The sequence below is a fragment of the Aegilops tauschii genome, chromosome 7, assembly GCF_002575655.3.
Source record: "Aegilops tauschii subsp. strangulata cultivar AL8/78 chromosome 7, Aet v6.0, whole genome shotgun sequence".
Lineage (NCBI taxonomy): Eukaryota > Viridiplantae > Streptophyta > Magnoliopsida > Poales > Poaceae > Aegilops > Aegilops tauschii.
Window position 1 is genome coordinate 455,900,005 of NC_053041.3, and position 11,547 is coordinate 455,911,551.

At 61.3% G+C, this 11,547-nt stretch overlaps 1 protein-coding gene across 1 annotated transcript; it reads left to right on the forward strand.

Annotated features, from left to right (window-relative positions):
* The first annotated feature begins 3,313 nt into the window (after window positions 1-3,313).
* Window positions 3,314-4,027, forward strand: LOC141027260 (uncharacterized). Its single transcript, XM_073504249.1, has 2 exons — window positions 3,314-3,598; window positions 3,758-4,027. The coding sequence occupies exons 1-2, from the start codon at window positions 3,314-3,316 to the stop codon at window positions 4,025-4,027; spliced, it is 555 nt and encodes a 184-aa protein (XP_073360350.1).
* The last annotated feature ends 7,520 nt before the right edge of the window (window positions 4,028-11,547 follow it).

Genomic DNA, 11,547 nt, shown 5'->3' on the forward strand with positions numbered 1-11,547 from the left:
CCAAACCCAGGTGGTTACGCCCTTGTCCTCAACCCTACCATCATCGCACCTCGGCGCATGTGCAAAGTTCTCCCGGGTTCTCATCGACGGCGGTAGCAGCATCAACATCCTCTACCGCGACACCATGAGCAAGCTCGGCCTCGAGGCCAAAGACCTGGAGCCAACCCAGATGATCTTCCACGGCATCGTTCCCGGCCTCTCCTGCTCCCCAATCGGCCGAATCCAGCTCGACGTCCTGTTCGGCGACAACAACCACTTCTGACGCGAGTCGGTGTGGTGCGAGGTGGTGGACCTGTCCAGCACGTACCACGCGCTGCTGGGCCGGCCTGCGCTCGTCAAGTTCATGGCGGTCCCCCACTATGCCTACCTGAAGATGAAGCTGCCGGGTCTGAAGGCCTCATCACCGTCGCCGGCGACTAACGCAAGTCCATAGAGTGCGCCCGAGACGGTGCCAAGCTGGCCGAGTCGCTGGTCGTGGCCGAGGAGCGGCGCCAGCTCGACCGGATCGTCGCATTGGCCCAAGAGGCGTCGGCCGCGCCGATCCCGGCCGAGGAGCCGGCCGACAAGGCCTTGTTCAAGCCCTCCAAGGAGACCAAGAAAGTGAAGCTGAACCCGGAAGATCCCGGTTGCAGCAAGTACGTTGTCGTGGGCACCCTCCTCGACAGCAAATAGGAAGGCGAGCTCGTCGACTTCCTCCGTGAGAATCGGGATATTTTCGCATGGACCCTAAAGGACATGCCGGGTATCCCGAGGGAGTATGCCAAGCACAAACTGCACGTCCGCAAGGACGCCAAGCCTGTGCGTCAACCCCTCCGACGCTTTTCCGAAGAGAAGAGAAGAACCATTGGTGAAGAGGTCGCCAAGCTCTTGGCAGTCGGCTTCATCATGGAAATGTTTCACCCCGAGTGGCTGGCCAACCCAGTCCTTGTCCTGAAGAAGAACAAGACCTGGCGCATGTGTATCGACTACACCAGCCTGAACAAGGCCTGCCCCAAAGACCCGTTCGCCCTCCCGCGGATCGACCAAGTCATCGACTCCACTGCTGGGTGTGAGCTCCTGTCCTTCTTGGATGCTTACTCCGGCCATTATCAGATCAAGCTAGACCCGGTCGACGCCCTGAAGACGTCCTTCATCATGCCCTTTGGGGCGTACTGCTACATGACCACGTTGTTCGGCTTGAAGAACGCCGGCGCCACTTTCCAGTGCTGCATGCATAAATGCCTACTGCCACAACTCGGCCGCAACATCCACGTCTACGTGGACGACATCATGGTGAAGACCAAGCAGCACCTCATGCTCCTCGATGACCTGAAGGAAACCTTCGCCAACCTGCGCGAGTACAAGGTCAAGCTCAACCCAGAGAAATGTGTTTTCGGCGTCCCGGCCAGAAAACTACTCGGCTTCCTCGTCTCGGAGCGCGGCATTGAGGCAAACCCGGAGAAAATCAAGGCCATCGAGCACAAGCGCAAGCCGGCTCGGCGGCGCAATGTCCAGAAGTTCACCGGCTGCTTGGCCTCGGTCAGCCGGTTTCTGAGCCGGCTGGGCGAGAGGGCCTTGCCCTGTATCAGCTGATGAAGAAGAGGACACCATTCGAATGGAACGACCAGGCGGACGAGGTTTTCCGGGATCTCAAGCGCATGCTCTCCACCGCACCAGTCCTGGCCGCACCGGCCGAGAAGGAGCCGCTGTTGCTCTATATCGCCACGACCTCGCGGTAGGTCAGCACGGTGATGGTGGTCGAGCGATCAGAGAAGGACAAGGTCCAAGCCGTCCAGCGTCCCGTCTACTACCTGAGCGAGGTGCTCTCCGCCTCGAAGGAGAACTACCCGCACTACCAGAAGATGTGTTACGACGTGTACTTCACCGCCAAGAAACTGAAGCAGTACTTCCAAGAGCACGTTGTTATCATGGTCAGCACAGCGCACCTCAGCAAAATCATCGGGTGCCGGGATGCCTCTGGCCGGGTCGCCAAGTGGGCGCCCGAGCTAGCCGTCCATAGCATCCTCTACGAGCCCCGCACTATAATCAAGTCCCAAGCTTTGGCCGACTTCCTCATCGACTGGACCGAGACCCAGTACCTGCCGCCGCCGGACTCGACGCACTGGCGTATGCATTTCGACGGCTCGAAGATGCGAATCGACCTAGGGGCCGGCATCGTGCTGTCCTCCGCCAAGGGCGACCGACTCAAGTACGCACTGCAGATCCACTTCGCCGCCTCCAACAACGTCGCCGAATACGAAGCCCTTGTGCACAGCCTCCGGCTTGCCAAGGAACTCGGCATCCGGCGCATCCTGTGCTATGGTGACTCGGACCTAGTGGTGCAGCAGTGCTCCGGCGAGTGGGACGCCCACGACTCCAACATGACCGCTTCCTCGTCCAGAAGTTGTCCGGATTCTTCGCAGGCTGCGAGTTCCTCCATGTCCCGCGCACAGAAAATGAGGCGGCAGACACGCTCGCCAAGATCGCCTCGTCCCGGCAGTCCATCCCGTCCGGCGTCTCCCTCGAGCACCTGCATAAGCCGTCCGTCAAGCCGTCACCGGACTCCGAGTCCATCCACGTCCCGCCCGACCCGGCCGCACACCAACCTGGCACGGGGACTGCTCCACCCGACCCGGCCGCACCTCAACCCGGCCCAGGGACTGTCGAACCCAGCCCGGGGACTGTCGAACCCGACCCGGGGACTGCTGAACCCGACTCGGGGGCGGCCGCCCCAGAACCCGAAATGGTGGCCGTCTTCGCCGTGGTGACGGCACCATCCTGGGCCCTGCCCATCTCGGAGTTCCTGGAGAACGGGGTCCTCCCCATGGACGAGACCGAAGCTCGGCAAGTGCAGCGCCGAGCGTCCACCTACAGCATCATCAACAACGAGCTCGTTAAGCGCAGCTCCACCGGCGTATTCCAACGCCGCGACGAGTAAGACAAGGGCATTGAGATCCTCCTCGACATACACCAGGGCGAGTGCGGGCACCACGCCGCCTCACGGTCCCTGGTGGCCAAGGCTTTCCGCCATGGTTTCTACTAGCCCACGGCCCTCGAAGAGGCAGAGTCGCTCGTCCTCAAGTGCGAGGGATGCCAGTGCTTCAGCAAACGCAGCCACCAGCCGGCGTCGGCACTCCGGACCATCCCGATCGCCTTGCCCTTCGCGGTCTGGGGACTCGATATGGTGGGACCCTTCAAGACCGCTCGAGGCGGCATGACACATCTGCTGGTGGCGGTGGACAAGTTCACCAAATGGATCGAAGCAAGGCCAATCAAGAAGCTGGATGGTCCAACGGCCGTCCGGTTCGTCAAGGACATCGCGGTGTGCTACGGCATGCCGGACAGCATCATTACGGACAACGGCACCAACTTCGCCAAGGGCGCGCTCGCGCAGTACTGCTCCGTCTCCAGCATATGCCTCGACCTGGTTTCCATTGCACACCTGCAGTCCAATGGCCAGGTCGAGTGGGCCAACGGCCTCATCCTATCCGACATCAAGCCGGGAGTCGTCGAGCCGCTCATCCATTCGCCCGGCAGCTGGCTTGACGAGTTGCCGGCCGTCCTCTGGAGTCTCCGCACAATGCCAAACCGGTCCACCGGGTTCACCCCGTTCTTCCTCGTCTATGGAGCAGAAGCCGTCATCCCGACCGACGTCGAGTTCGACTCGCCGCACGTTATGATGTACACCGAAGCCGAAGCCAAAGAAGCCCGCGAAGACGGCGTCGACCTGCTCAAAGAAGCACGCCTCCTAGTGCTGAGCTACTCAGCCATCTATCAGCAAGGCCTGAGGCACTACCACAGCAAGAAGATCAAGCCCCTCGCTTTCCGGGAAGGAGACCTCATCCTCCGGCTCGTCCAAGAGCAGACCGGCCAACACAAGTTGTCCTCCCCAAGGGAGGGCCCCTTCATCGTCAGCAAGGCCTTGTGCGATCGCAACGCATACTATCTCATCGATGCCCGCAAGTCAAACAAGCGCAAGAGGGACACCGCCGGCAAAGAAACAACTCGTGCATGGAATGCAGAGCTCCTCCGCCCGTTTTACAGTTAGCCGTGTGCATGTATGTATCGCTGCCTTTTGTAATCATCTGAAAACTATGGGATCCCCGAACGACGCTCGGGGGCTGCCCTTTCTGACCAAGCTATTGTGTCTCCTACATTTGTGCATTCCTTTCCTCTTAAACCAACCCGACCACCGGGTCGACTCGCTCGACCCGGGGGCTCGTGGGCTGGCCGGCTTGGCCATCCGCCGTTCTCCTTAGCAACTCCTGACGCGTTGGATCGCCACGGCCTCTCACTTCGCCCCAAGCCGCAGAACCAGCTTCGGCTGTTGGCTGGCAAGCACATGAGACCAAAAGCACTAGCACGCCACGAACACTAAGTCAAGAACCACCGGGTCACCCAACCCGGCCACTCCACTTTAAGTTGCCGCACGACCGGCTGCTCGCCAACCCGGCCCCGCCGGATTGCCGCCAGCCGGCCCAGTGGGTGTTTCGCTCGCGCTCAACGTTTCGAAAGCCTAAGTATCGCATGCTCCCCTCAAAGGCCGAACCCCTTGTCACGGACCGGAGCCTCGGCCGTCAGACTCGCGGGGGGGGGGGGACCCAAAGGGGGAAAGTCGCGAGAAAACGACTCAAAAAATGAAAAGCAAGAGCGTAGGCATCCACGAAGTTTTTGCATACCGCCGGGTCGCTCAACCTGGCCTCACCGTTTTAAGTTGCCGCACGACCGGCCGCTCGCCAACCCGACCCGCCGGATTGCCACCAGCCGGCCCAATGGGTGTTTCGCTCGTGCTCAACATTTTGAAAGCCTAAGTACTACACGCTCTTCTCAAAGTCCTAACCCCTTGTCACGGACTGGAGCCTCGGCCGGTAGAATCATGGGGGAGAAGCCCAGGAGGGGAGAGTGCAGGAAAACGTCTTGAAAATACGAAAAGCAAAAGCGCAAAAATTCATAAAGCTCATACATCATAAATTCAGAAACAGGCCCAAGGCCAGAGTTCATTACACCCAGTTAACCCCCAGTGGGTGGGTGGACCTGCTACCTAACAATTTTTTTCCTAAGTTAAAAATTAGGCATTCCCGACGCTAGATCGCGCAGCTCCCGGGTCCGCTGAGGTGCCGGTATCCTCCTCCCTGGCGTCCGCGTCGCGGTAGACGTCCGTCTCCTCAGAGCTGCCCTTCGGGTCGTCCAGAAGCAGGCCGTAGTCGTCAGCAGGCACGACTCCGCCATCCTCCGCCCGCTCCGGCTGGAACTCGTCATGGAAGGCGAACCTGGCAATGTAGCTGGCCCGTGTGGCGATCCGTCCGACCTCCGCCTGCAGCTGGTTCTCCGAGCCGGCTCGCTGGCCCATCAACGCATCCAGCGCCGGGTCCGGATGCCAAGACACCGCGAACCTGAGCGCCATCTCGGGGCCGGCACGAGCGGCGGAAAGCCGCCACTCATGAAGATGGTCCGGGCCCGCCTCCAACCACCGCGCCAGCCGCGTGAAGCTGGTCGGCGCGAAGGAACCCGGCCAGAGGGCCACCGTCATCGCCGCGCCGGCCTCAGAGAGCCGCCCCATCTGCTCGCTCAAGACTCACAGGCAGGCCTCGGCGGCGGTCACGATCTCCGGGAAGGTCCAGGCCACCCGCGGGTTAGTCCTGGAGCCGACGATCCCCAGCGGGTCGCGCTGAAAGCGGACCGCCTCCTCCGCCAGCTGGCACGTCTCCGAGAATGCCCCTGTCAAAAAGAAAAGCAAGTCAGAAGGAAAGTCACCAAGAACAAGAAGCCGGAGTCCCAACCCGGCAACAACAAAACAAAAGGAAAGCACTTACTGGAGAAGGACTCTTCTAGGTGCTGAGCTTCGAGCAACGTACCGCGCCGCTCCCGGGAGATGGTGCGGTCACGCTCCTGGCGAGTCTTCTCCAGATCGGCGACCTTGGCAAGGGCCGCCTTCAGCTCGGCATCCTTGTCCTCGGCCGCCTTCACAGCCTCCTTGCGGTGCCGGGCCTCCTCCACCGTGGCCACTAGTGCCTTCAAGCACTCCACCTCGGCCTGGAGCTGCCCCTTGTCGTCGGCCAGCATGCCACGTTGCTGGTCCGCCTCGGCAAGGGCCTGCTACGCCTCCACAACCTTGGCGGCCTCCGCCTTGAGGCGCTCCAGCTCGGCTTCAAGACGGCACTTGTCGCCCGCCAGCTGCTACTGCAGCTGGCTTGCTTCGTCAAGCGCCCGCCGGGCTCCCGTCGCCTCTGCCCTCACCCTCTCCACCTCGGCTCCAAGCCGACCGACGTCAGCAACGAGCCGGTCGTAGTGGAAGCTTGCCTAAATCAGCCGGGTCCTCCAAGACAGCACCTCGGCTGCAGAAGAAAGACTTAGAAACAAAGTACTACTTTAAGATTCGACCCAACTGCTACGCAGTTGGCCCGAATCTTGGGGGCTACACCTGGTGGGTGTGCTAGCGTGCCCTCACTAAAAAAGAGCACGCAAGAAAAGTACCAGCCGCGGCGCGGAGCTCCTCCTCCTTGGCGGCGAGTCGTTCCTTAAGACGCCGGTGCGTCTCAAGGAGCCGGTTGAAGACGCCGACCCGGTAGGAGTCCAGTTGCTGCAGAAAGCAACGATCAATATATGACAGCAAGTTAAGATTCGACCCAACTGCTAAGCAGTTGGCCCGAATCTCGGGGGCTACACCCAGTGGGTGCGCTGGCGCGCCCCCACAAAGAAGAAGCAACGAAAAAAGAAAAAGCAGAACGCAACGGAAAATTTACAAACACGGCACGCTCCAGCTCCTGCGTCGCCTGCACCTCGGCCTAGGCGAAGGCCTGGATCTGGTCCGTCCTCCCTCGCAGGCGCCGGGTCACGGCGGCCATCGCCGCCTCCTCCTGCGTTAGAGGCCCGAAGAAGACCGCGCCGGTCCCGCTCCCCGTCGGCTGCAACCCGGTAGCCCGACGACCCCCCGACCTGAGCACCAGGGCGTGCTCCCCGGTGGCCGCCTACCCTGAGGCTGGCGCCCCCTCCGGCGCCTTCTTCGGCCCCTCTCCGGCACTAATGCCGGCTCGGTAGGCAGAGTGGCTTGCAGCTCCACCACCGGCGATGCCTCGCTCGTCGGCGTCCGAGTTGGCCCCTCCGGCGCCGTCCGCGACGCCTCCCCCAAGAAGGCGTCACCGCCGCCTCCATCGGCCCCCGCCCGCTCGACCACGCCGGTCTGCGGCGGGGTGTCATCTCCAACGACCACGACCTCCCGGTCGAGGTCCATCACATTCCCACTTCCCCGCAATAACTGCGCACATACGTGCGTAATAACTTCCTCGAGAATGGAAACCGACTTGCGGACGCCACAATAAATCCGCGCGCATAGGCCAAGGGCGCGCGGCCGCGGGCCCCAGCGCATCGCCCTATCCCGTCGCGCGCGTGGCCTGTTGGGCCCCTCCGGCTCCCAGACGCCACATGGCGCCCGAGCGAAGCCCAAAAGATTGCCTCAAAGATTCGGTGGACTCCTCGGTTTCCCGCCGCTGCCGGGATGCCGCGCTCCGGCTTCCGAAAGCCGGCACACAGTGCGTGTTGCCGGACCCGGCGGTCGCAAAATTCGCCTCCTTCAAAGGGTGAAACTGCGAAGGCCCTCCCACCCGAAGATGGCGGACCTTCACAGCTTCGGGGACTACTGTCGGGGGGAAGTACCCCGGGCAGGCAACGGAACCCGGATCCTTTTCAAAAACAGCGGGGCCAGCATCGCCCCTCAAGCCGGCTCGTGCTTGGCCGGGTTGCTCAACCCGGCCAAGTCCCTCGACCCAGCCTAATCCTCGACCCGGCAGGACTCCTCAACTCGGCCCCAACAACCAGCTCAAGACAGCCGAGCCCGGCGCACCAAGACTTCTCCAACAAGCCAGCTCCCCCCTTGGCATGTTTTCCAACCCGGCCAAGGGTCAGCGGCCGTCCCATCCCAGCTGTATGATGGGACGAGTCTCCACCAACTGATGACCAAAGCCACAGTACCCCGCCCATGCCTCTGGTCTGTCGGGCGAGGCAACAGTGCCCCCCACCTACCCGTTGACCAGGGCCGGCGTGGCAACAGTGCACCCGTCGTCACCCATGACGCCAGCAAGCAGTGACCTGACAGAGCGCCACTGTAGCCGACTCAACCCGGCCACTCCCTGATGATCAACAAGACGGCCAACTTTGCCCCCCTACCCGGCGGGTCCCGCGCCCGGGGAACCCGGCAAGACCTGGCACCCGGCGGGTCCCAGCACCGGGTTCCTGGACGCTGACAACCCGGCCCTACAGCCTTGTAACATTAGCATTGTATCCCTGGGGGGTTGACCTATAAAACCCCCCAGGAGCCCTCATGCATACGAGCGATTCTTTCACTCGCACAGGCGATCACTCACACACACACCTAGCAAGCAACACCCGAGGGGAGGGAGCTGCCTAAGCCTTGGCCGACCTTCCTTCTTCCTCCATACAGCTCTAGGAGCAACCCTGTACTATTACATATAAAGCATGCTCGGCAGGACTAGGGGTGTTATCTCTCCGGACAGCCCTGAACCTGGGTATGTCTTGCGTCCCACGCTCGCTCATGCCGACCTCGCCTCTGGAGCCCACCAGTGCCCTCGAGCCTCCTCCTCTCTTTAGCCATCCCTTGGCATCTGCCGTGCGCCCACCATGACATCTACCGATCAGCGCGAGGGGATTTTTACCCAGGTTCGGGCCGCAAACGATGCGTAAAACCCTAGTCCTTCTTTTGGGTATATTTGGTGTTCTTGAGCTCTTGAACTAGCTGAGGTGCATGCCCAGTCCAAAAAAGTCCGAATCCTTCCACGGTACGCCTCGGACCTCCTTTTATATGTCAATGGGGTCACCACAGTGGCACACAGGACGTGGAAAGTATCTACAGTGTACAAGTTTATCGCCTGGCACCATAGGACAAAAGCATTTAATGCGCCGCCTACGTGCCCTCTTGCTTTATCAGGGGCGACAACAGAGCTCGTCCCGTCCGTCGCCCCCTCGCATTGCTTCGATGCGTGTCCAAGCTGACGAGGCATGCATCGCCATGCTGACTGGTTGGTTGCTGTCCTGGTGCGGTGATAGGGTCTTCATGAAGATCTGCATGCCAGCACACAGGTGCTTGACTAGTTGACCTAGAAGCTGCATGCTGCCACGCAGGCGCTTGCCTATTTGGCGGGCTGGTTGCCGCGTCGGAACGGCCGCGGGGCAGCGAAACGTTGGTGGGTGCAGGCCTAGCCGTGGCCCCGCAGATGCCCCCGGCAAGGGGCTTGCCAGGGTCTCGCGGGCATCCCCGGCAAGGATCCTGCCGGGGGTCTTCGGCCATCCTCGGCAAGGATCTTGCCGAGGGTCTTCGTCTATCCCCGGCAAGGATCTTGCCAGGGTTCTTCGTCTTCTGGTTTCTATCTAGACTCGCAGGCCTTTGATCTTTACAAAGATCTGCATGCCACCACGCGGGCGCCCCTGAGTCTTGGTCTCGACGTTGTCGATGGTGTCAGAGCTCTCAGGCTTAAGGGTGGTGGCCTTGCTAGTATTAGGCAAGTCACCCCGGCAAGGCTCTTGCCGGGGCTACGTAGGCCGCCCCGGCAAGGGCCTTGGCGGGGGAAGTCCATCTTGCCCCTTTGCTCTTGACGCCTCTGGCTTGAGTACTGCCTTGGCAGTCTCGTACCTTCGCTTCTTCTGCCTCGCCAAGCATGGTTGCAGGTGAGGCTATGACTGCCCATGCATAAGTAAGAGGGGTATAGAAAGTCCCCTACTTTTGTACACCGACAGGAGCCCCTGGGCCTGGGCCACACATAAGCGCGAAGCGTTGTTGGGCCAGGCCCAGAACGGTGCGGGGGTGCGCGTGGCAGAGTTTTATCCTCCTCAGTCGCCAGTTGCGCTTCCCCAAGACCCGCATTGAGTGCGTGACGTGGGGGTCGGGCGTGGAACGGTCGCGGCACGCTTGCGTCACCCTACGGTGAATAGTAAAGAGGCGGCCACGTCTTCCCCATAAAAAAGAGGAAGGCGCAGGGGCGCGACTCATTTACAAAGTGGACTCGGGCCGTGGCCTTCATGGTGCCCGCGCCCCATGATCATGGGGTGAAAAAACAGTCGTCCCACTTGTCTTCTTAATTCCGGCCCGCCCGCCACGTGTCCCCCATGCCTCAGGGAGGGTAGGTGGTGGATACGGAGGGCACAGGCCTTAACGCCGAGGTGGGAAGCCGGGCGTTGCTGATTGGAGCAGGGGGTCGGTCCTGATTCCCTGCACCTCTGGCGGCCGGATTGGTCGAGTGGGGCGGCCACCCTTAGGTTGGCGGGCCGAGCCCCGGCCCTGCCCCTCTATAAAAAGGGGAGAGGGACAACATCCTTCTGTATTCATCTCCTTCCTGCTTGGCCCCTTTCTTCCACTCGCCATGGTGAGAGGGCGCGTCGGCGCTCCAATGGTGGCGACCAGGGCTTCTGCTCGACAGCGCGTCCCCCCTCCTCCGGAGCTCATGGCGGCGGAGCCCTCTATGAGAGGAAGAGGGAGGGGGCGAGGCCGAGGCCAGCGTGGCGCTCGGGGGAGAGGAGGACGGGCCGGTGCACCGGGCGTGCTTCCGCCAGCGCCTCCCCCCCAATGGAGGGCCACGTCGGAGACCAGCCCCGCGAGTTCTTCATCAGGCTGTATAAGCGAGTGTGCGGTCACCTGCGCATCCCCACCCCGTTCGCTCGGGAAATGGAGCCCGACCCACCACAGGCCTTGAGGCTGCACATGAGGGGCTGCGGGAACGGCGGCATGCGGGTCGATGTCGAATTCCCCGCCCCTCACTTCATGTATCTCCGCCGTGGGTGGAAGACCTTTGCCCGTGCCCATAGCCTGTCGGAGGGGCACGTTCTCCAGTTCAAATTAATGGAGAACGGCCTACTCTCCGTCAAGGTCTTCGGGCACTTGGGAACCCGGTTAGGGTGCTGCGCAGAGAGCTCCACCGACAACGAAACTTCCTCCTCGGGCGATAGTGACGAGGAGGACAGCAACAGCGACGACGAGGGTAGCGGGTGGGAGGATGCCGATTCCGACTTTGGCTGACCATCGGCGGCACCACCGTCATCTGCATCGCCCTCCTCCCTCAGCCACGCGCCTTGCCAATGGTCATCCCCACCATGCTCTCCATCGGTGCATTCCTCGTCGCCCCTTCTTTGCCTGCACCTGCCGCACCTTGGAGGAAAGGGGCAAGAACAGAGATGGCGAGGCACTTATCTTTCTTTTAGCTTGTAGGCACTTGCCAAATCTTAATTTCTAAATAATGTAATCTCTCGAGCCCATGCCTGTGTCCCGTAACATTCGTACTTGTATCAGCATGTTAATGAAAAAGACCAGCCTTGCCGGGAACCCGTGCATGTATACGTCCATGCAGAGGCGAAATGCCTCCTTAACGCAAATAAACGAGTCCTCCCGTCAAGCTATCCTGCCAATGCCCTCTATGCCTACCGGAGAATCACATCTGCCGGGTTACAGACAAAGGGTCCAGCCCCTCGTCAATCTCCTTTTAGCAAGGGCTACTACGACCATTCCGACCGAAGCAGCGTTCAGACTAGGGATGGGAGCACCCTAGTTTAAAAGAGAGTGGCAAG